The sequence below is a fragment of the Mytilus trossulus genome, chromosome 3, assembly GCF_036588685.1.
Source record: "Mytilus trossulus isolate FHL-02 chromosome 3, PNRI_Mtr1.1.1.hap1, whole genome shotgun sequence".
In the NCBI taxonomy this organism is placed as follows: domain Eukaryota; kingdom Metazoa; phylum Mollusca; class Bivalvia; order Mytilida; family Mytilidae; genus Mytilus; species Mytilus trossulus.
Window position 1 is genome coordinate 59,590,097 of NC_086375.1, and position 20,468 is coordinate 59,610,564.

Genomic DNA, 20,468 nt, shown 5'->3' on the forward strand with positions numbered 1-20,468 from the left:
ACTGCCTCAAAATAAACAACAGACTAACAAAATATTTAACTACAAAAAGGCAAATTGGGACCAAATAGAAAAAGACCTCACCGAAACACACAAACAGCAAAACAAGATCAAAATAAAATGAGTTTCGATGAACCATTACAAACATCCAAAGTCTATTGATAAGAATATTCCTAAAAAAAAAAGCATTAGTCATAAATCAAAACTACTTTGGATAAATAACCAACCAAAAAAGCTGATTAACAAGAAAAACAAACTAAACAAAAAGAAAAAAAAGGAAATTCCAGTACAAAAAACAATATCAAGAAATTAAAATTAAGCTCCAAAAAGAAATGAGAAAAACTCCTACTGAGAGAAAAGAGCATGCTCTTGGTGTTAATTTTTGCTGAACAGTGTTTGTCTAGAAAAGTTTAAAATTTCTTCTTCTCATTCTTCTTCCATATACAGTTCATACCACTTTCTGGTGTATTTTCGAACTGATGCGTGGTGCAGACAAACCAATATTTACAGTGCATTTAAACATAGTTTGTACAATTAAAATCGCACACAATCCTTTTAAATACAACTTTGTCTTCTGGAACTCACACTTGAATGTGTCAATTTAGTTGCAGGCTACAGTAGTTGGTGGCAGGCTGTTCCATAATCTGGTATAGCTGCGTCCTTGCAAATGGAACAATAAATCTTTGGTTTTGTCCTCTTAATGTTGCTGCTTTTTGAATTAGGCAAGATGTTGGTATTGCAACCAGGTTGAAATATGCAGTACATCATTATTACTTTGTTCGTAGCTCTGCGCTCTTGTAGGGTTGGCCATTGCAGCTGGTGTAATGGGTTTGTTACACGGGTGGTTCGATGGTAGTCACAGTAACAAATTTTTCTGCCCTACGTTGTACCATTTCCAGGTTATGAATGTTATTTGCTGTTTGTGGATCCCAAATGATGCTGGCATACTCCACATCTGCGGTCTCACAACGGTCTTGAAGCAGAGTTCCTTTGTCTTTCGTGGGCATTGGTATGTATTTCTCTGCAGAAAAGCCCTGGTGTTTTTGGCTTTCCACACTACTTGGTCTATGTGAGTAGTCCACTTCAGTTTGTGGTGGGTGTTAGCTCCGAGAAATTTTGCGCATTCGAGTTCCTCTAAGACGTGACCATGGATGTTATATGGCTGTCTAAATGTTTTTCTCTTGTTGGTAATGTGAATGACTTGACATTATTTGGGATGGAATTCTATGAGCCAATCATTCTCCCATTCTTGTAGGGTCTTCATATCTTTTTGTAGTAGATGTGCATCTGTGCTTCTTTTTTTCCCCTGTACAAGACGCAGTTATATTTATTTCCCTGTACAAGACGCAGTTATAGGCAAATAGTCTAACTGATGATGTGTTGACTGTGTAATCTGGAAGGTCATTTATGTATGAAAGAAATAGGATGGGCCCCAAGAAGCTACCCTGTTGACCTCCTAATTGGACAGGTGCAGTGTTGGATCTTTCGTTTCTGAGGACGACGTGTTGTGTCGTATTCCGTAATGGTGTAGTTTATGCACAAGTCGTTTATGTGGTACATTGTCGAATGCCATAGAGAAGTCGAAGAGAATGACATCTGTTTTTTCCGGTATTATCGACTGTTTCTAGCTGCTTCTCTGTAGCCTACCCGGCTATTTAACGGGACTAAAAATATTTTTTCTCAAGAGCCTTACACAGTACTGGAATGGTTCAAAATATTGTTGTTTTGAATGTAGATAAGCTTTTTCATACTTTAGTAATTACTCTAAATGTTTACTTTATGCCTTAGATTTTGCATGTGAAAAAATCACAATAATCGCCTAGAGAGGACAACATCTAAGTGTCAAATGATGGGCAAAAAAAAAACACTACTTTGATTCAAACTAAAACAAATCTCCGAAGCTGACATCATCAAAGTGCTTGATTTTTTACAACATATAGCAGCTATGTTTGTATGTCGTGCTTTTCAACAGAAAATCGATATTTCTAAGGAAACCAACAGACAAAAGTGTTCGCAACTGTATCATTGAAAGGGGTGAAAATACCACTGATACAGATAAGTCTGCATATTTTGACTATTTTATTTATCATGTCTGTTTAGTTCACGCATCATTGTAAATATAACGGAATTTGATGAGACTGATAACAAAGTGAGAGGTTTATCGCAATAAAACCTCGTTTAATCCACCATTTTCTACGTTTGAGAATGCCTGTACCAAGTCATGAATATGACAGTTCTTGTCCATTCGTTTTTGATGTGTTTTGTCATTTGATTTTACCGTGTGATTAGGGACTTTCCAATTTGATTTTCCTCTGAGTTCAGTATTTTTGTGTTTTTACTTTTCATATGAAAATTTAAAACAAAGGGTAGTCTTAGAACTTAACTTTAAGACAAAACATTGTGAACTTTCCATTCCTCGTAGAAACATTCAATCCGCTCCTGAATATTGAGCAAAGAGCTCACAGTTGATACTATGTACCAGGGTTTTTATTTCCTATTATGGTTCTTTGCTGCTCACAAGAAAGCTATTGAGTCTATCCTACTAAAGTTTATTTATTTGGGTTATAACTATTTTGATATGAGCGTCACTGGTGAGTCTTATGTAGACGAAACGCGCGTCTGGCGTACTAAATTATAATCCTGGTACCTTTGATAACTATTTACGGTCACCACTATATTTTTTTGACATTTATGGAATACATTTGTCAATGTGACCGGGGTTACGTTCCTCTTGTTATAGTCAGAATAATTCTTTCCTTCTTTTCACCGATTGTGACATGACAAAATTTAAAATTTTCTTTACGAGTTTGAATTGCAATGAGTAACACGACGCATGCAAATAGTAGAACAGGAACATATTCTTATTCTTTTGAAGCCATGGTAGATGTGTTTTTAATAGAGGCTCGTATTGCTTTTGATTTAGTTTTTAACTTTGTTTTTTGTGCTCTTTCATTTCAAGATATGTTGTCTGATCCTTCAAATGTATTGTTTTGTCCCCATTTTCATTTCAATTTCTAATTCATGTTCGATCAAGCTTTAGGGTTTTACTATTTACACGTATCGGTGATTTTTTTGGTAAAGTCCAAAAAAGAGATATTCATCAACAAAAGGTGCAAACAAGGGGTTAAAACAACCTAACGTCTTTCTGGGATGTATGAACTAAATGGAGCAGGATAACATTGATGCTAACGGCATAATCACAAACAACACCAATGAGGAAACTAAAATCATAAACATTCCTTTACATACAATACTGTCAGGACAAGACAGTTATGAACCATGTACGAATACATCGCCAATAAAACTAAAACATGACAGAACGTACTATTAAACCTGGTACCTGAAACTGAGGAATCGACCTACATAAACAAAATAATACCATCCAATAAATACTGGACCAGACATAATACCCACAAGTAGTCATATATCCCACACAAAGAACTGGTACCATATATTACATCTGTATACTTCAGCAAATCGAACAAAGCGAGATTGAATACTGTTAAAAAACTTGGCCGCAAGAGGATCATTCAAGTAGATATGACAATCGTTTATTTCTAGAAGGCCTCACAACTAAGTACTAGCGAAACTCACTAGTCACGGTATAACAGCAAGGTGACTTTTATATCTTACCCTCACGCATCATTACATCAAGATAATTGCAATCGAGTAGTCGCTGCACATTAACATCCAAACAGTGACTATTTTGATTTTGATGTGCCACAAGGAACTGTCACTGTCAATAACAGATCTAACAGAATCACAGATTGTCAGACTTTAAGTGGATGCCCGATTGCTATCAAGACACATAAAATCAACGAAAGACCCCCAGAAGTTGCAAAGGAAAGAGGGACGAAAGATACCAAAGGGACAGTCAAACTCATAAATCTAAAACAAACTGACAACGCCATGGCTAAATATGAGAAAGACAAACAGAAAAACAACAGTAAACATGACACAACATAGAAAACTAAATAATAAACAACACGAACCCCACCAAAAACTGGGGGTGATCTCAGGTGCTCTGGAAGGGTAAGCAGATCCTGCTCCACATGTGGCACCCGTCGTGTTGCTTATGTGATTACAAATCCGGTAAATAGTCTAATTCGGTAGGTCACATTCATGAAAGGGAAGGGGATTGTAGTTACGACGTAAGGAACATATCCGATAACATTTGTGGAACGGTTATTCCATAACGGTCAACCAACTCGTGATGACGTCCGTAAAATTTACGAAGGAAGGGTTTTAACTTCACCATTTGGAACTCTTGGTTTTTGGTTTAATAGCTTCCTTGTGAGCGGTAACCCTCTATCAAGAAAATCATGATAGGAAATGCAAGCACGGGAATATCGTATCAATTGGGAGATATATACCCCTTATGCAGGTGCTGCTGGAATGTTGCTACTTAGAAATTGAAAGTTCACAATTGGAAAGCTTAGATCATCTCTTTTGTCGTAAAGTTTTGTTTTGCAACCTTAGATATATGTATGAACATACAATACATTTGTGATTATAATACTAATGTGCCACAACGATTTGTCCTTTGACCTGAACTGTGCACTGCCATAAAAAGATTTACCAGAATAACAGGTTGTCCAACTACTTACAGATAACCGATTGTTATTTCGACATATAAAATCAACAAAAGGCCTCCAGAATTTCCACGATTAGTTGCAATCTTACAGATATGTAAGAGTAATAATGCATTAATGATAATTGTAATTTTGATGTGTCACAAAGAACTGTCCCTGGACCTTTACTGTTCACTACCAAAAACATTACCAGTATTACAGATTGTCCGACTATTTGCACATGACGGAATGCTATTTAGACACATTTTAAAAATAATAAAAAAGACATCCAGATTTTCCAAAATGAATTGCAGCCTTAGATAATAACATATAAGACATTAAGATGAATTCCAAGAAATTTTACATAATGAAAAAAATGTGACATAAAACAAAATTGAACGAATAAGTTTGAGGTGGTACATATAATATTGCAGGGATATATATAACAATGTTAAAACTGAAACCAGCTGAACGTTTAACTAACGCTCTATTGTTGTAGCCTATTTATTTAAAAGTTTTTTTGACCGTTTCATTGATATATCAAATAAACTCATCGTAGAAACCAGGATTAAAAAATTCTATATTTAGGCCAGACGCGCGTTTCGTCTACAAAGACTCATCAGTAACGCTCGAATAAAAAATGTTAAAAAGGTCAAATAAAGTACGAAGTTGAAAAGCATTGAGGATCAAAATAAAGCTAAAGTAATCTATTCCTGTGGTAGAAAAGACTTAGTATTTCAAAAATTCAAAGTCTTGTTAATTAGGAACATATCAATTGATATATCAAAAGGATGCACATTTTTTGGTTAATCGTTTTCAAAAATACACCTGCTTAAAACCAATGCCAGTATATTTTACACATTCTTTTTTTCGAACTTTATTATCAATACTACAAATAATATAAGTTAGATAAATTTATACATATTATTTTATTTTTATAATGACTATAAAGTCTACGTTCATATTAAATAGACGATATATCATACAACTTTCAAGTTAACATGTCATCAACGTAGTGTATTTTATTTCTTAAATAAGTCTGCCTATTTTTCTCTCATCATCTTGATAAATTCTGAAAATATAGAAATAGAGCTATTATGTCACAAAATACACATACAAACAAGAAAATAAGTGACCGCAATTCAGTTGTGTAGCTGTTCAAACTACTGCCAAATTTTGTGGAATCCGACGAACTCTTTCACATGTTGACCGTTGCATTAAACATTCCTGGATAATTATATGTCATTGCTTTTTGTTTTGTTTGTTTTCCACTCACTATGTTCCTTATGTCTTCTAGTGAATGGGGTAACGCGTTTTGCCCTCATTTAAATGTAGTATCAATGATATGATATTTATATATAGATATAAGACTATGTGATAGATATGAGTGCCAATAAAATAAATCTCCATCCATTGTGTCTGTTTTTTCATACGAGTTGTATATTTTTTCACCATAGTTGCTATATGTATTCCTTTTTGTATAAAAAAAATATTCATATTATGGATATAACAATCGAAATATAAAAACAAGGTATTACATGAAACATAAAGCTGTAATCGGATGCCTTTCCCTTCCTTTTGACTTGGAGTAAAATAAAACCAATAAAACTAAAGTTATACTCTTCCAGGAACGATCTTAACACCTGGAAAATATATTTCTAGAATCTTACATTCTTACATACCAGTTTCCCAGTTGCTTTTTCGTTTGTAATTTTCTCCAAGGTTATGTATATATCTTTATCCTGTAACGCTTCTATCAGTTGGACTGAGATGGATTTGGCTATTTTATTATGCTATTGTTGGTCAGATAGTTCTTAAATTGTTTTTGTTCTTAATAATCATAGGCTTTCAAATATCTGGATGTACGATCTTGATGGAGGGACAACCAGAAAAGCGCTTCGTATTGCAAGAAATTTATATTATGTGTTGTTTTCACTTTTTTTCTCACAATGAATTATTGTTTATTCAAGTCTAGGTCAAACCCAGTACTTTTGACCTTTTGACTCAATCATTTGTAAAACTTGCCTACCTGCTAGGTCTATTTGTCCGTCTCCATCAGAATCAGCTTCCATTATCATTTCTTCTGCCTCTTCCTTGGACAAATTTTCTCCCATTGAATTCATAGCTGCTCTGAACTCATCAGATGCAATGATGCCGTTACCATCCTTATCGTACACATTGAACACTTCTCTATAATCGTCATCAGTACATGGTTGCCTCATAGCATCAGACATCAGTTCCAAGAATTCTTCATAATCTATCCCCTCATTTCCTGAAATTAAGTTTTACATTTATTATAGGTTTATATTCAATACTGTATCAAGTCTTTATTTAACTCTTTTTGTGTTATTTGCTATTAATTTTCTTTGTTTTTTTGATGGATTTTGTTTGTTGTTCTTTTATGAGATGTTTTGATGGTAAACAAGTATCCATTTAGAAGATAATAAAAAAAGAAAAAATATATTTATTTGATAAAAGCTTTTGATTAAATCTTCAAAGAAAACACAAAAATTTTAAATAGAAAGTTATCCTGAACATAAGCACACAGTCAACCATACATACTATAAAAAAAAAAAAAATCATATTCTATACCCCTCTGATCTATCTCTTTGATTATGTCCTGTAGTTCAGCTTCAGTTGGACTCTGGTTAAAGGCCCTCATGAGTAAACCAAGATCAATTGAAGATAACTTTCCATCTTTGTTTTTGTTAAAATGTTTAAAGATATTCTGTATTTCTAAAACAAAAACACATGTTGCAAATAAAAGTATATGGTCCCGGAGCAAGTGAATTGAGTATGAATTTCATATAAAGTCGGAAACAGATTTCTATACCACAATCCGTTATGTGAGAATTAAATAATATAACGGCTTTTACTGCATTTTTTCCTCAAATACGCGTACTTCGTTTATTTTTCCTTTTTGACTCATGTACAGAGCATTATATGGTTATAAATAAATGCGACGTTAAATTGCATTTTGAACTCATGATATTGTAGAGTCTCCATTCTTTTTTTACAAAAGAATACATTTCGTACATGCATCATTGAAGACCATAATGGGTTGTTGCGTGAATTTCTTTATTTTGTTTTAGGCCGTGCCTTTATCGTTGATATGTATGTATGTGTATTTATATAATTGCATTGTAATTTTTTTTCAAATATTTAGTTGTATTGAAAATGTGCTTATACAAACCTTCTAACTGGTCTTCTGTAAAATCAGACGCCTGTTTGAAACAAACAAATATGCATTACTATGATCGTCATTTAAGATAACAATACTAAATATGAATATTTGCAGATTTCCAGTATCAAAAGATGAGACATATAAACACACAAAAATAAAGATATTGAAAATAGCTGATATGTTCTGGACTAGTTTAATAAAACCGTACACAAATAATAATAAAACTTACCATTCTGCTATACTTTTATTTTTAAACGTTTTGAAACTCGACACCAACATGAACATTGACCTAATAATCTAGTGTTCGGGAGAATTCACCATTCAAGGTTTTTAAATACTTTTAATTATTTTCGTCGTCCTCGGTGTTTTTGTAATTCGATTTTGATATACATGTGACTGTTTGTTCCTATCACTGCGTCTAGTATTTTTTAAGGAATACTCACCAAAGATTTCCCTTACGTTGTAATTTAAATTCTTTTATAACTATACTGAAAAAAAAACAATAGAGAGATAATTCTTTAAAAAGAAATATAGACAAAGGGTTATTCATTAACGTTTCTTTTTGTTTAAGATATTTCATCGATAATAAAAAAAAGTTTGTTTTAATTTTGGGAAGTCATATTTTTTTTAATTGGTTAAAGTCAAGCATATTTGATTTATTTACCCAAAGTAACATGGATTGGACACATTTAATCGTACTTTTGTAGTCTTTTCCAAATTTCTTAATCGTATTTGGGACTTTTTTTTTAAATTTTGGGTTTGAGATACTTCGACTTTGTATTTGATTTTATTTACAATTGTTTTGATCTAAGTGCCACTGGCAAGTCTAATGCCGACGATTTTCATGTCTGGTGTACATTATATAAGCCTGGTATATTTGTTGAGTTTTTATAACCACTTGGTATATGCTACTGCTGATGGACGTTTCGGGAATCACCAGGTCAGAAACCTTCTAATGTTAAGTGCTATTTTTGAGGAAAAAGGAAAATATGCTATACATTCTAACTGCAAGTGTTTAAGAGGGGCGAAAGTCACCAAAGTCACATTCAAACTCAAATAGGTAAACAATGAATTGACAGCGGCATGGCTACAAAATAAAAGGAAAACAATAGTACACAAAACACAAAACAGAAAGCTACCACAAATTGGGTGTGATTTAATTGGCCTTGGAAGGTTAAGCATATATTACTCAACATGTGGCACTCGTCTATGAAAGTGTGAACTTTCTCAGTTTTTGGAATATTCACTTTTAGTATTTCATAATGAAGGGAGATGCAGAGCACACAGGTTTAATTTTTCTATGTGTACGTTTCGGCAATAACATGTATCAACATGTATCACCAGTCATGTAGACAGAACATCGTGATTGACATGAAATTGATGAATTATCATTGATATGGTCACATTTATGAATTAACTAACTAAATTATATTACAATTGCTCTAAATATTAAGGATTTTCTTCCCAAGGTATAGATTAACTTAGCTGTATTTGGTAACACCTTTCGGAATTTTTGAACCAGAATACTCTTTAACATTCTGTGATTCGCCTTTTTATTTTTATTTTTATTTCATGCGCCACTGATGTTTTCATTTGCGAAATGTGTGAATGACTTACAAAATGATCAGCCTGTTAGCTTGAATGTGTTAAATATATAGGTATTCCAATGGGCACCAATTTTGATCCTTCGATTGCATATTAGTTCCAATATTGTAATAACATAGTTACTGGCCAAATTTTAAAAAGTCAAAGTTTCTTGCAGTTGTTTATAAATTTCAACTAGTACAAACACATGTTTCCGTATCTCAATATTGACTAATTTATTTATACCTTCTATTTACAAATGTGATAGTTCTCCGTAAATATATGACCCGTCTTTTTAATTATTGTTAACATGCACATCGCCACCAACACGTCTATGCTAATGGTTACACGAATGGTGTAAAATCATAGTATGATCTTCATCCCGAGATCTGTAAACAATTTCGATAGTGCACAAAGCTGTGAACATATAATATAAAACCTTTCGGAATTTCCTCGTTGTTCTAATACTTTGTACATTATTTGGCCTTTTTAAATATATTTTATTTGAGGGTTATTGATGAGTGTTTTGTAGACCAAAATGACGTCTGTCGTAGCCCTAGCCCAGTAGTCAGCACTTCATTAATATTGTCATATTTATAATTGTTTACAAAACTTTAAAATTTTTAAAATACTAAGGCTTTCTACCTTAGGAATATACTACCTTAGCTGTATTTGGCTGTATTCTTGCGGTGTAATTTAAATTCTTTTATAACTATATTGAAAAAAAACAATAGACAGATAATTCTTTAAAAGAATAATAGAAAAAGAGTTATTCAATAACGTTTCTTTTTGTTTAAGATATTTCATCGATAATAAAAAAAGTTTATTTTGAATTTGTGAAGCCATATGTATTTTAATTGGTTTAAGTCAAGCATATTTGATCTATTTACCCAAAGTAACATGGATTGGACACAATTAATCGTACTTGTGTAGTCTTTTCCAAATTGCTTAATCGTATTTAAATTAGCACATTTTTAAATTTTTGGGTTTTATATACTTCAACTTTGTATTTGATTTTTTTACAATTGTTTTGATCTAAGTGCCACTGGCGAGTCTAAGTCCGACGATTTTCGTGTCTGTTAGACATTATTATAAGCCTTGTACATTTGGTAAGTTTTTAAAACCACTGGGAATATGCTACTGCTGATGGGCATTTCGGGAATCACCACGTCAGAAACCTTCTAATGTTAAGTGTCATTTTAAGGGAAAAGGAAAATATGCTAGACATATTAACTGCAAGTGTCAAAGAGGGGCGAAAGTCACCAAAGTCACATTCAAACTCAAATAGGTAAACATGAATTGACAGCGCAATGGCTACAAAATAAAAGAAATAAAAGGAATAAAAGGAAAACAATAGTATACAAACCACAACATAGAATGCTACCAAAAATGGGGGTTGATGTTATTGGCTTTGGAAAGTTAAGCATATACTACTCAACATTCGGCACTCGTCTGTGAAAGTGTGAACTTTCTCATTTTTTTTTATATTCACATTAAGCATTTCATGATGAAGGGAGATGCAGAACACACAGGTTTAATTTTTCTATGTGTACGTTTCGGCAATAACATGTATCAACATGTATCACCAGTCATGTAGACAGAACATCGTGATTGACATGAAATTTATGAATTATCATTGATATGGTCACATTTATGAATTAACTAACTAAATTATCTTACAATTGCTCTTAATATTAAGGATTTTCTACCCAAGGTATAGATTAACTTACCTGTATTTGGCAGCACCTTTCGGAATTTTCGAACCTGAATGCTCTTCAACATACTGTGATTCGCCTTTTTATTTTTATTTTTATTTCATGCGCCACTGATGTTTTCATTTGCGAAATGTGTGAATGACTGACAAAATGATCAGCCTGTTAGCTTGAATGTGTTAAATATATAGGTATTCCAATGGGCACCAATTTTGATCCTTCGATTGCATATCAGTTCCAATATTGTAATAACATAGTTACTGGCCTAATTTAAAAAAAAGTCAAAATTTCATCCAGTTGTTTGTAAATTACAACAATTACACACACATGTTCTGTATCTCAATCTTGACTTATTCATCTTTACCTTCTATTTACAAATGTGCTAGTTCTCCGTAAATATATGACCCGGCTTTTTAATTATTGTTGACATGTACATCGCCAATAACACGTGTATGCGAATGGTTACACGAATGTTGTAAAATCATAGTATGATCTTCATCCCGAGATCTGTAAACAATTTCGATAGTGCACAAAGCTATGAACATATAATATAAAACCTTTCGGAATTTCCTCGTTGTTCTATAACTTTGTACATTATTTGGCCTTTTTAAATATATTTTATTTGAGGGTTATTGATGAGTGTTTTGTAGACCAAAATGACGTCTGTCGTAGCCCTAGCCCAGTAGTCAGCACTTCATTAATATTGTCATATTTATAATTGTTTACAAAACTTTTAAATTTTTAAAATACTAAGGCTTTTCTACCTTAGGAATATACTACCTTAGCTGTATTTTGGCAAAATTTTAAGGAATTTTGGTCCTCAATGCTCTTCAACTTTGTACTTTATTTGGCCTTTTTAACTTTTTTGGATTCGAGCGTCACTGATGAGTCTTTTGTAGACGAAACGCGCGCCTGGCGTATATACATTTTTTTTAAAATTTTTGAAAAACTAAGGCTTTTCTACCTGAGGAATAGATTACCCTATCGTATACCATTATTTCAAATCCTTTTTTCTTTAAATCAGTCAACTCTAAATTGAATTTTGGTCCTCAATACTCTTCAACTCGTATTCTTTTTGGAATTTTTAAAAACTTTTTAGAATTCGAGCGTCACTGATGAATCTTTGGTAGACGAAACGCGCGTCTGGTTTATATACAAAATTTAAACTTGGTATCTATGATGAGTTTATTTAAAACCATTTGGTCGTTGCCAATGCTGGTGGAGTTTTAATTCCCTGAGGGTTTCACCAGCCTAGTAGTCAGAACTGCTGTGCTGACTTGAATTATCATTGATATGGTCATAGTTATGAATTAACTGTTTACCAAACTTTTGAATTTTTGAAATACCAAGACTTTTCTACCTCAGAAATAGATTACCTTAGCTGCATTTGGCAAAACCTTGATGAATTTTGATTCTGAATGCATTTCAATTTCGTATTCTATTTGGATTTTTTAAACATTTTTTTGAATTCGAGCGTAGCTGATGAGTCTTTTGTAGACGAAACGCGCGTCTGACGTATATACAGAATTTAATCCGGGTATCTATGACGAGCTTATGTGTACAATTTTAATCCTGGTATCCATGATAAGTTAAGTAGAGTAAATATCACATCTTTACATTCACTATAAAAACCATAGTAAAACTAATGACAACCATGCAGAGTGTCAATTTTATCTTTCTAATAAATGTAATAAATTATAAAAAAAATCTTCACTTTCCAAGAGTTGTTATGCGAAAACGTTTATTTCGGAAAATTAAAAACTTTTGTTTCTTGTAGTGAAGGACAGATGTGTACTATTTTAATACATAATAAATAAATGCTTGTCAAAGTTAAAACTGTTCAAATCTTCAATTTATATGACTGTGTCTTTATCATTTTGATGTCACCGTCATCACAAACTCTGAAAGTAAAATTGTATTTCATAATTTTGTTTATTATAAAAATTCCTCACATATTTTTTTAATTAATATTTGAGCATTGTCTTCAAATTGACTTCTTTGAATTCAATTGCTCCTTTAGCAGATTGTTGTCCGCACTTTAACTATAATTAGAACTGGCATCGGGTGCTGGTGAAAGAAATCTGAAGATAACCCAAATTAGCATTCCTTTTCTTCCTATTATTTTTTGTATTTTCTTCTTTTGTCGTGTTGTAGTCTTAATTCTTTGTCTAAACATTTCTCAAGTGTTTGGAAATATAAGTGTCATCAATTAAAAGTTAAAATGGGTAAAATTTTGTCTTTTAAAATTATTGTAATTGTACGTTTTCCTACGAATTTTCGACGGATTTTGGAAGTGATATTTCAAATTTTACCTAAATTGCAGTGGGTCACAATTGTTAACTTAATGAAACATATATATATCTCAGATCAAATTTATTCGTTCATTGTGTATTAATTTACGTTTTTTGATTGAGTTGAGTCTGCCAATTGATATTTTATCGTGTGTTTTTCTATGTTGTGATGTTATGCTACTGTTTCAGAAAAAGGGAGAAGGTTTGGATCCATTTAATCGTTTAATCCCGCTGCAAATGCTTGCATATGTCCTAAGTCAGGAATCTGATGTACAGTAGTAAAAAGTTGTCGTTTGTTTATCTATCTTATACGTGTTTCTCGTTTCTCGTTTTTTATATAGATTAGACCGTAGGTTTTCCCGTTTGAATTGTTTTACACTAGTAATTTTGGGACCCTTTTAAGATAGAGTGTGAGCTAAGGCTCCGTGTTGAAGACCGTACATTACCTACAATGGTTTAACTTTTTTTAAATTGTTATTTGAATGAAGAGTTGTCTCATTGACACTCACATAATATCTTCCTATATCTATAGTATAATTCGAATATCATACTACTATAGCATGTTAAACCCGGGGGTATCAAATGGTCCATAGCAATTACTTTGATTTCAAAAAGATACCTGGTGAAACTGGAAAGAATGGTCCGATATCTTAAATTTTCATGAATGCTCACTACTCACAGAAGTCGTGCTATGTTTTTTTAGCTGTTATAATTGTTGTTTCTGGAATTTCCTTTATTTTAATTTTCTTCGAATTTCCATCGTTCATATTTCTGCAGATTTTCAAATTTGTTTAATTTTTGTTACATAACTACTAAAGGAAATTAAAAGTATATTATAATATCATTAATATTACCCTCGTAATTAATTTTCCCCTCGCCGTCTTTATCTGCTTCTTGAATTAATTCCTCTATTTCTGCATTTGACATAACTTCACCCATAGTTGTCATTAGATGTCTAAAATGTTTGGAATCAATATATCCTTTCCCATCCTTATCGAAAACTTTAAACGCTTCTTGAAGTTCAGTCATAGGGTCTTTTGGTTTCATTCGAGTTGACATTATACTCAACATTTCAGAAAAGTCTATAGTTTGGTTACCTGAGAGAGAAAAACATAAAGATGGTAGTTTAAGTTTTAATTGTACTTTTTTTCACTGCAATCATATTACATCACCCTAGTTTCATATAGAGCTTGAAACAAAAGAATTTAAGTATTTAATAATAACACAAAATATAGAATGCACCATGTATACAAAACTTAAAACCATAGAAATGTAGCTTTTATTCGACTATTCCTCTCAACAATGTCACGATGAGGAACTTCTACACAAAACGAAACCTTGCAAAAGAGGGACGAAAGATCTCAGAGGGACAGTTAAACTCATAAAGCGAAAATAACTGACAACGCAATGGCTAAAAATGAGAAAGACAAACAGACAAACAATAGTACACACGAGACAACATAGAAAATTAAGGAATAAGCAACACGAACCCCACCACAAACTAGGGGTTGTCTCAGGTGCTCCGAAAGGTTAAGCAGATCCTGCTATACATGTGGCAACCGTTGTGTTTCTCATGTTATTACTAATCCGGTAAATAGTATAATTCGGTAGGTCATATTCATGAAAAGGAAGAGGTTTTTAGTTACGCCGTAAAAAACATATCCGATATCATTTGTAAAACGGTTATTCCATAACGGTCAACCAATTCGTTATGGCGTTCGTAAAATTTACGACGGGATGATTTCAACTTCAATATTTTGGGTTGGTTAGGTGATTTTGTATGGATGATTTATGGGTTTATTTCCCACTTAATTTAATTTAAATATGGTGTTGTAGACGATAGCGTAGAGGGAGGAAACGGTAAAAATGATTTTGAATAACTTTGACCAAGGCTTGACATAGACCTAAATTATCATCGTAATTATCAAATGAGAATCGAAATAATTTAAATGTCACCTTTAAAATTTTACTTGGCTTATGATTAGCAATACAATTTTAGTTAAACTGTTCAATAGTCTATAGTGTTTTAATAATAACTTGATGGAGATTTTTTTAAGAAGTTAAACAAATAAAGAAAGTTATTTTATCTTATCGAGTTCGTTAATTATATGGCAAATCGGATGCCAGGTATACATCTTAAGTATTTATAAACAAAAGTGTGCATTTTGTTCCTCCTTTTCTGGATAGTTCACATGGGTAGCCCGGAATTAAACCAAGTTATTATGTTTGCTTCAAAATTAAATTAAATAACTTATACTTACCACCTTCATCATAGTTTTTAGTTAACATTTCTATTTCAGCCTCTGATGGACTCTGTCCTAACGCTCTCATTACTGTACCTAGCTCTTGTGGATTGATAAAACCATCATTGTCCTTATCAAACAATGTAAAACATTCTTTAATTTCTGAAATAGTTCATATATAAAATAATAATTAAAATTGAAAGCATAACTGACCATATGCATTTATCAAGAGGTTATCAAAGACACAACTTATCAGATCCCATGGTCATCTATAAAATGAAAGTATGTCTGTTGGATTCAACAAAAATTATTGTAGTTTTTTATTTGATGGTTTTTTGTATATTCTAGTGCTGTATTTGTACTTTATCTGTCATAGTTAATATTTGATTGCATTTTTGTGTTGTTAATGCTCAACGACTATCTTTCATATTTTCACAATATCAGCACTCATGAATTACGCCTTGGTTATAATGTTAGGTATATATACCTGTTATTTGATCCTCTGTTAGCCCGTCAGCCTGTTATATAAAGAAGGAAATCATCAAATATAGCTATGATATCGGTAAAGTTTATTTTATTGAAAATTGCCATCATATTGTTTCTTCCTCTAATGGTGACTTATTCGGCTAAAAGGTATCATTGTTAAAATAGATCACACCTGTATTCTTATTATTTTGAGAATAGAAAATAGGAGAAGCACATTTATAGACAAAATAGCATTTTATTACTATCCTAATGATACTCGTAACACTTTTATTGCTGGTTTTTCATGAAAGTTTTCAAGGATGAAAAAAAGTGCTATTATCAACCATAGCTACATGTGTCTTTGAAGATAAATATGCTCGAGTTATTGATAAATTTCAACCAAACTCGTGAATTCTTTCGTTTGAATGGCCAAATAAAAAATAAAACATGCCGGGACACAATTTTATATTTGCAGGAAAAACATTTTCATTTTTTAGCTTGAAAAAAATTAAAGAAAAAATAAGCTTTTAGTTGGTGCAATATTACTGTTGTTTTGAAAGAACGATTACAGAACTGAAAAAATAAAACAAAATATTGTTTTACTCACCATATCGACTGTGCATGTGTATGTTTAAGTTCACTAGAGTTAAAATGGTGTCGAAACAGTTGTAAACACGACACCTATTTTCTTTAGAAATTGATTTAATTAATTTGCTTAACGATCCGGTACAATGCTACCTTTCTCTTTGTCTTAATACAAACCAACGAAAGTTAGAAAGCCAATGTTCACAAGTTTAAATGATTCATGTTTTTCAATTTATGTGTATGTACCTGTTAATTTTTTATTCATTGTGGTTCGTGTAACCCCTGCTGTTTTCTGCAAATTAAAAGTAATTATATTGTCAATAATTAATTTCTTGTTAGCGATAGCATCACTTATACATTGTACATATAATTACAGTTACTTTAAGTTTGATATGATATTTGAAACATTGTGGATTGATATTTCCTATTAAATAATTATAAACGCATGAATGGCATAATATAATTTTGGTTATTTGTAACTAATGAAATGAGTTTTGATTTCTTTTGTATAGTATAATATATCAATGTCCAAACTAATTGTAAATATATAGCTTTGCTTTACATTTTATCATGGTAAGCTTTAAATACTGATTACATAAAATATAAACATAAACTGTGTATTTTGTTAAAACCTTTTGTACATAAATGAATATGCATTCGTTCTATGATATTATCTTCACGTCTAATCAATAGGGGAAAAACATTGTGTAAAATGTCTTCTGGATTAAAAATTGGTCGGACTTTTTGTTTTGTTGAGAAAATAAAACAATGACGTATTAGGTATTTTAATTTTATGAATAGACAGTTTTATAAAGAAGACACCAAAGTATCTTATTTTGAAAAATATTTTACAGGCTTCTTCATTAGGCCAGGCAGAAAAAGATGGTACGTAAAACAAGTTTTATAAATGATTTTTAAATACACATGCTTCAAATTATTTTACGTTAACTTAGATATGAAGTGACCATTTCATTTTTGATTTCTCAGTTTATATTACTCTTTCCATGAAAGTTTATTTATTTATAAGACTTATCCGTTTTTGCATTGACCAAATTGGATTAGACAATACTTTAAAAGATTATATTCATAAAGGTAAAAATAAACGAACATTCAAGTATATAAACATATTCTGAACTCGTCATTTATAACCTACACAATTTATTCTACATTCTTAATTTGTTACTTCAGAAATCCGAGATATGTACGATTTATATGACACTGAAAAAGCAGGCAAATTACCACAGGATGACTATGCCACTATAGTTCGTGGTATGGGACACAATCCCTCAGAAAAAGAGCTACAAGAAATGTTTCAATCAACAAGACCAGATCGTAAGTGCAACAATAAAATATTTTATACTGTAACCATAAAGGTCATAAAGAATATGTATCAATTGAATAGTTCTTAGCTGTAAATAATATTCCTTAAGACTGTAACATCATTACATTGATTCTTTTGTGTACTTAACACGAGTTTGGCGTGCATAATTATAAGCCTGCTATCTTTGACAACCCTTAGTATGCTAGTATGGTTTTTTTTTCACAATATACACCATGGGTATTGAGTTCGGTGAGTAGATGCTGGATAATGTTTTCTAAATCTAACTTTGGTTAGATTATGTCATGAGGGTGCCATCTGATTCTTACAACTTTCGGGATGAAAAATGTAAGTTTGATTTGGAGAAGACTTTCCTTGCTGATTAAATCCTGCTCAGTAATCTAGATTTATTTGCTGAAGACTTTCCGAGACATAAAAAGCTGTCTCCAGCAAAAAATCATGGTTCATCAATTGACCAAGGCGTAAGAATAGTACAAGTCTATTCATATATCCAGATATGAACAAATATTAAACCTTACACAATAGATAGTATTAGGAATTCATTTTCTGAATTCAAGTATATTATCGGACAATTTCCCGAAAGGTTTCCCTAAGTTATGTATGAGCTCAATGTAAGGTTCTGCTAATCATTGCAACGATAACATCTAATTTCTACTAAAGGTGCTGGAATGGTGGACTATAGTGATTTCCTCGATGCATATGCAAAGCACTTTAATACCAGAAAGAACGAAGAACGAGAAATACGGCAAGCTTTCAGAGTTTTTGACAGAAATGAAGAAGGAATGATAGATGCCAATGAACTGAAACAAATTGTCACAACAAGAGGGGAGCGATTATCAGAATCAGAAGCAAAGTCTTTAATTAAAGAGGCAGAGGTGGATAGTCAAGGGAAGATAGATTATGAAGGTGTGTGTCTTATTGCTAATCTTACTATGCTATGAGTTTTATTCTTTTAAATCCAGTCACGAAACATTTCTTTCTTCTACTTATGATTTATATTGCGGTATGTTAAATGAGTTTTTAGCAATAATATGCCATCATACGAACTTAGTAATTGTATACCAAAAGACTAGTATTGATGCAATAGATATAGGAAGGTGTGGTGTGAGTGCCAATGAGACAACTCTCCATCCAAATAACAATTTACAAAAGTAAACCATTATAGGTCAATGTACGGCCTTTAACACGGAGCCTTGGCTCACACCGAACAAAAGCTATAAAGGGCCCCAAAATTACAGGTGTAAAACCATTCAAACAGGAAAACCAACAGTCTAAAGTGTGAATTGAATTGAATAGAACAACAACGAACATATTTCATCAACGACAAACACCACAGGATCCTAAAATCGTTGTTCTTATGGTCGTTAATTGTGAATTTTCGCATTTATCTATTGTTGGCATTACACGGGTTATGTTCTTCTCATATATGTTATGATGGTTCTGACATCAGACTCGGACTTCTCTTGAATTGAATTTTAAATGTGCGTATTGTTATGCATTTACTTTTCTACATTGGCTAGAGGTATAGGGGAAGGGTTGAGATCTCATTAACATGTTTAACCTGTTTAACCCCGCCGCATTTTTGCGCCTGTCCAAGTCAGGAGCCTCTGGCCTTAGTTAGTCTTGTATTTTTTTAATTTTAGTTTCTTGTGTACAATTTGGAAATTAGTATGGCGTTCATTATCACTGAACTAGTATATATTTGTTTAGGGGCCAGCTGAAGGACGCCTCCGGGTGAGGGAATTTCTCGCTACATTGAAGACCTGTTGGTGACCTTCTGCTGTTGTTTTTTATTTGGTCGGGTTGTTGTCTCTTTGACACATTCCCCATTTCCATTTTCAATTTTATCCTATATATAGTTTTGTGTGTGAACTAGAGCATTGTCTGGGAAGCAGGAAGATGGAAGTGTGGTACTATTTCAATTCACTTTCGAAGTTGTCGACTTATCTATGTGTTCATTTAAATCTAATGATGATTTTATTATAAATGAAAAGAAATATTAAGTTTTAACTTTTCTATTAACGTAGGTTTTATGACAAAAATTATATCGGGTTAAGTCCTGGCGATTAAAACACTCCTCTTTCAACAATTTCGTCATGTTAGTAGTTGTAAATTAATTGTAGTAATATTCTTACTTTCAGATTTGACCAAAGTTATAAAAGTGTAAATGGAGGTCACCTTACGACAAATACAAAGCGTTTGGTGATGCTTAAAATTATCCAAATTGAATCAACGATTTTCTCATACTGTTTGATATTGATAAATGACACTATACAATCTACCAATTTTACAATATATTATGTTGTTATTGATTGCAATTCGGTTATAAACAAAGTCAAATATCACTTCTGTTTTTGTTATAAATGAATAGATTATACTTATATTAAAGCTGTTCTGAATATTTTTTATTTTCAAAACTTTATATCTGTAATTGTTTTTGAAAACGAAAGCAGTAAAGCATATTAGGTTTACGAGGAACGTAAGGTTTTCTATTGAT

At 32.1% G+C, this 20,468-nt stretch overlaps 3 protein-coding genes across 5 annotated transcripts; 1 reads left to right on the forward strand and 2 right to left on the reverse strand.

The window, feature by feature from the left end:
- Positions 1–5,478: 5,478 nt before the first annotated feature.
- On the reverse strand, positions 5,479–8,099 carry LOC134711993 (calmodulin-like). The gene is made up of 5 exons (XM_063573071.1): positions 7,982–8,099; positions 7,762–7,792; positions 7,161–7,304; positions 6,598–6,840; positions 5,479–5,640 (listed from the first exon to the last, which is right to left on the reverse strand). Exons 1-5 carry the CDS (start codon positions 7,982–7,984, stop codon positions 5,612–5,614), a joined length of 450 nt encoding a protein of 149 aa, XP_063429141.1. The 5' UTR covers positions 7,985–8,099; the 3' UTR covers positions 5,479–5,611.
- LOC134711991 (neo-calmodulin-like) lies at positions 7,612–20,257 on the forward strand. 3 transcript variants are annotated; one of them, XM_063573068.1, is made up of 5 exons: positions 7,612–7,686; positions 17,487–17,517; positions 17,821–17,964; positions 18,632–18,877; positions 20,113–20,256. In XM_063573068.1, the coding sequence occupies exons 1-5, from the start codon at positions 7,681–7,683 to the stop codon at positions 20,136–20,138; spliced, it is 453 nt and encodes a 150-aa protein (XP_063429138.1). In that variant the 5' UTR covers positions 7,612–7,680; the 3' UTR covers positions 20,139–20,256. The 3 variants fall into 3 exon arrangements, with proteins under 3 accessions (XP_063429138.1, XP_063429137.1, XP_063429139.1); XM_063573067.1 differs by lacking the exon at positions 7,612–7,686 and adding an exon at positions 16,094–16,144 and having other exon boundaries at positions 20,113–20,257; XM_063573069.1 differs by lacking the exon at positions 7,612–7,686 and adding an exon at positions 17,103–17,205 and having other exon boundaries at positions 20,113–20,255.
- LOC134711992 (uncharacterized) lies at positions 12,706–16,825 on the reverse strand. The gene is made up of 5 exons (XM_063573070.1): positions 16,655–16,825; positions 16,070–16,100; positions 15,601–15,744; positions 14,194–14,436; positions 12,706–12,949 (listed from the first exon to the last, which is right to left on the reverse strand). Exons 1-5 carry the CDS (start codon positions 16,655–16,657, stop codon positions 12,921–12,923), a joined length of 450 nt encoding a protein of 149 aa, XP_063429140.1. The 5' UTR covers positions 16,658–16,825; the 3' UTR covers positions 12,706–12,920.
- Positions 20,258–20,468: the final 211 nt, after the last annotated feature.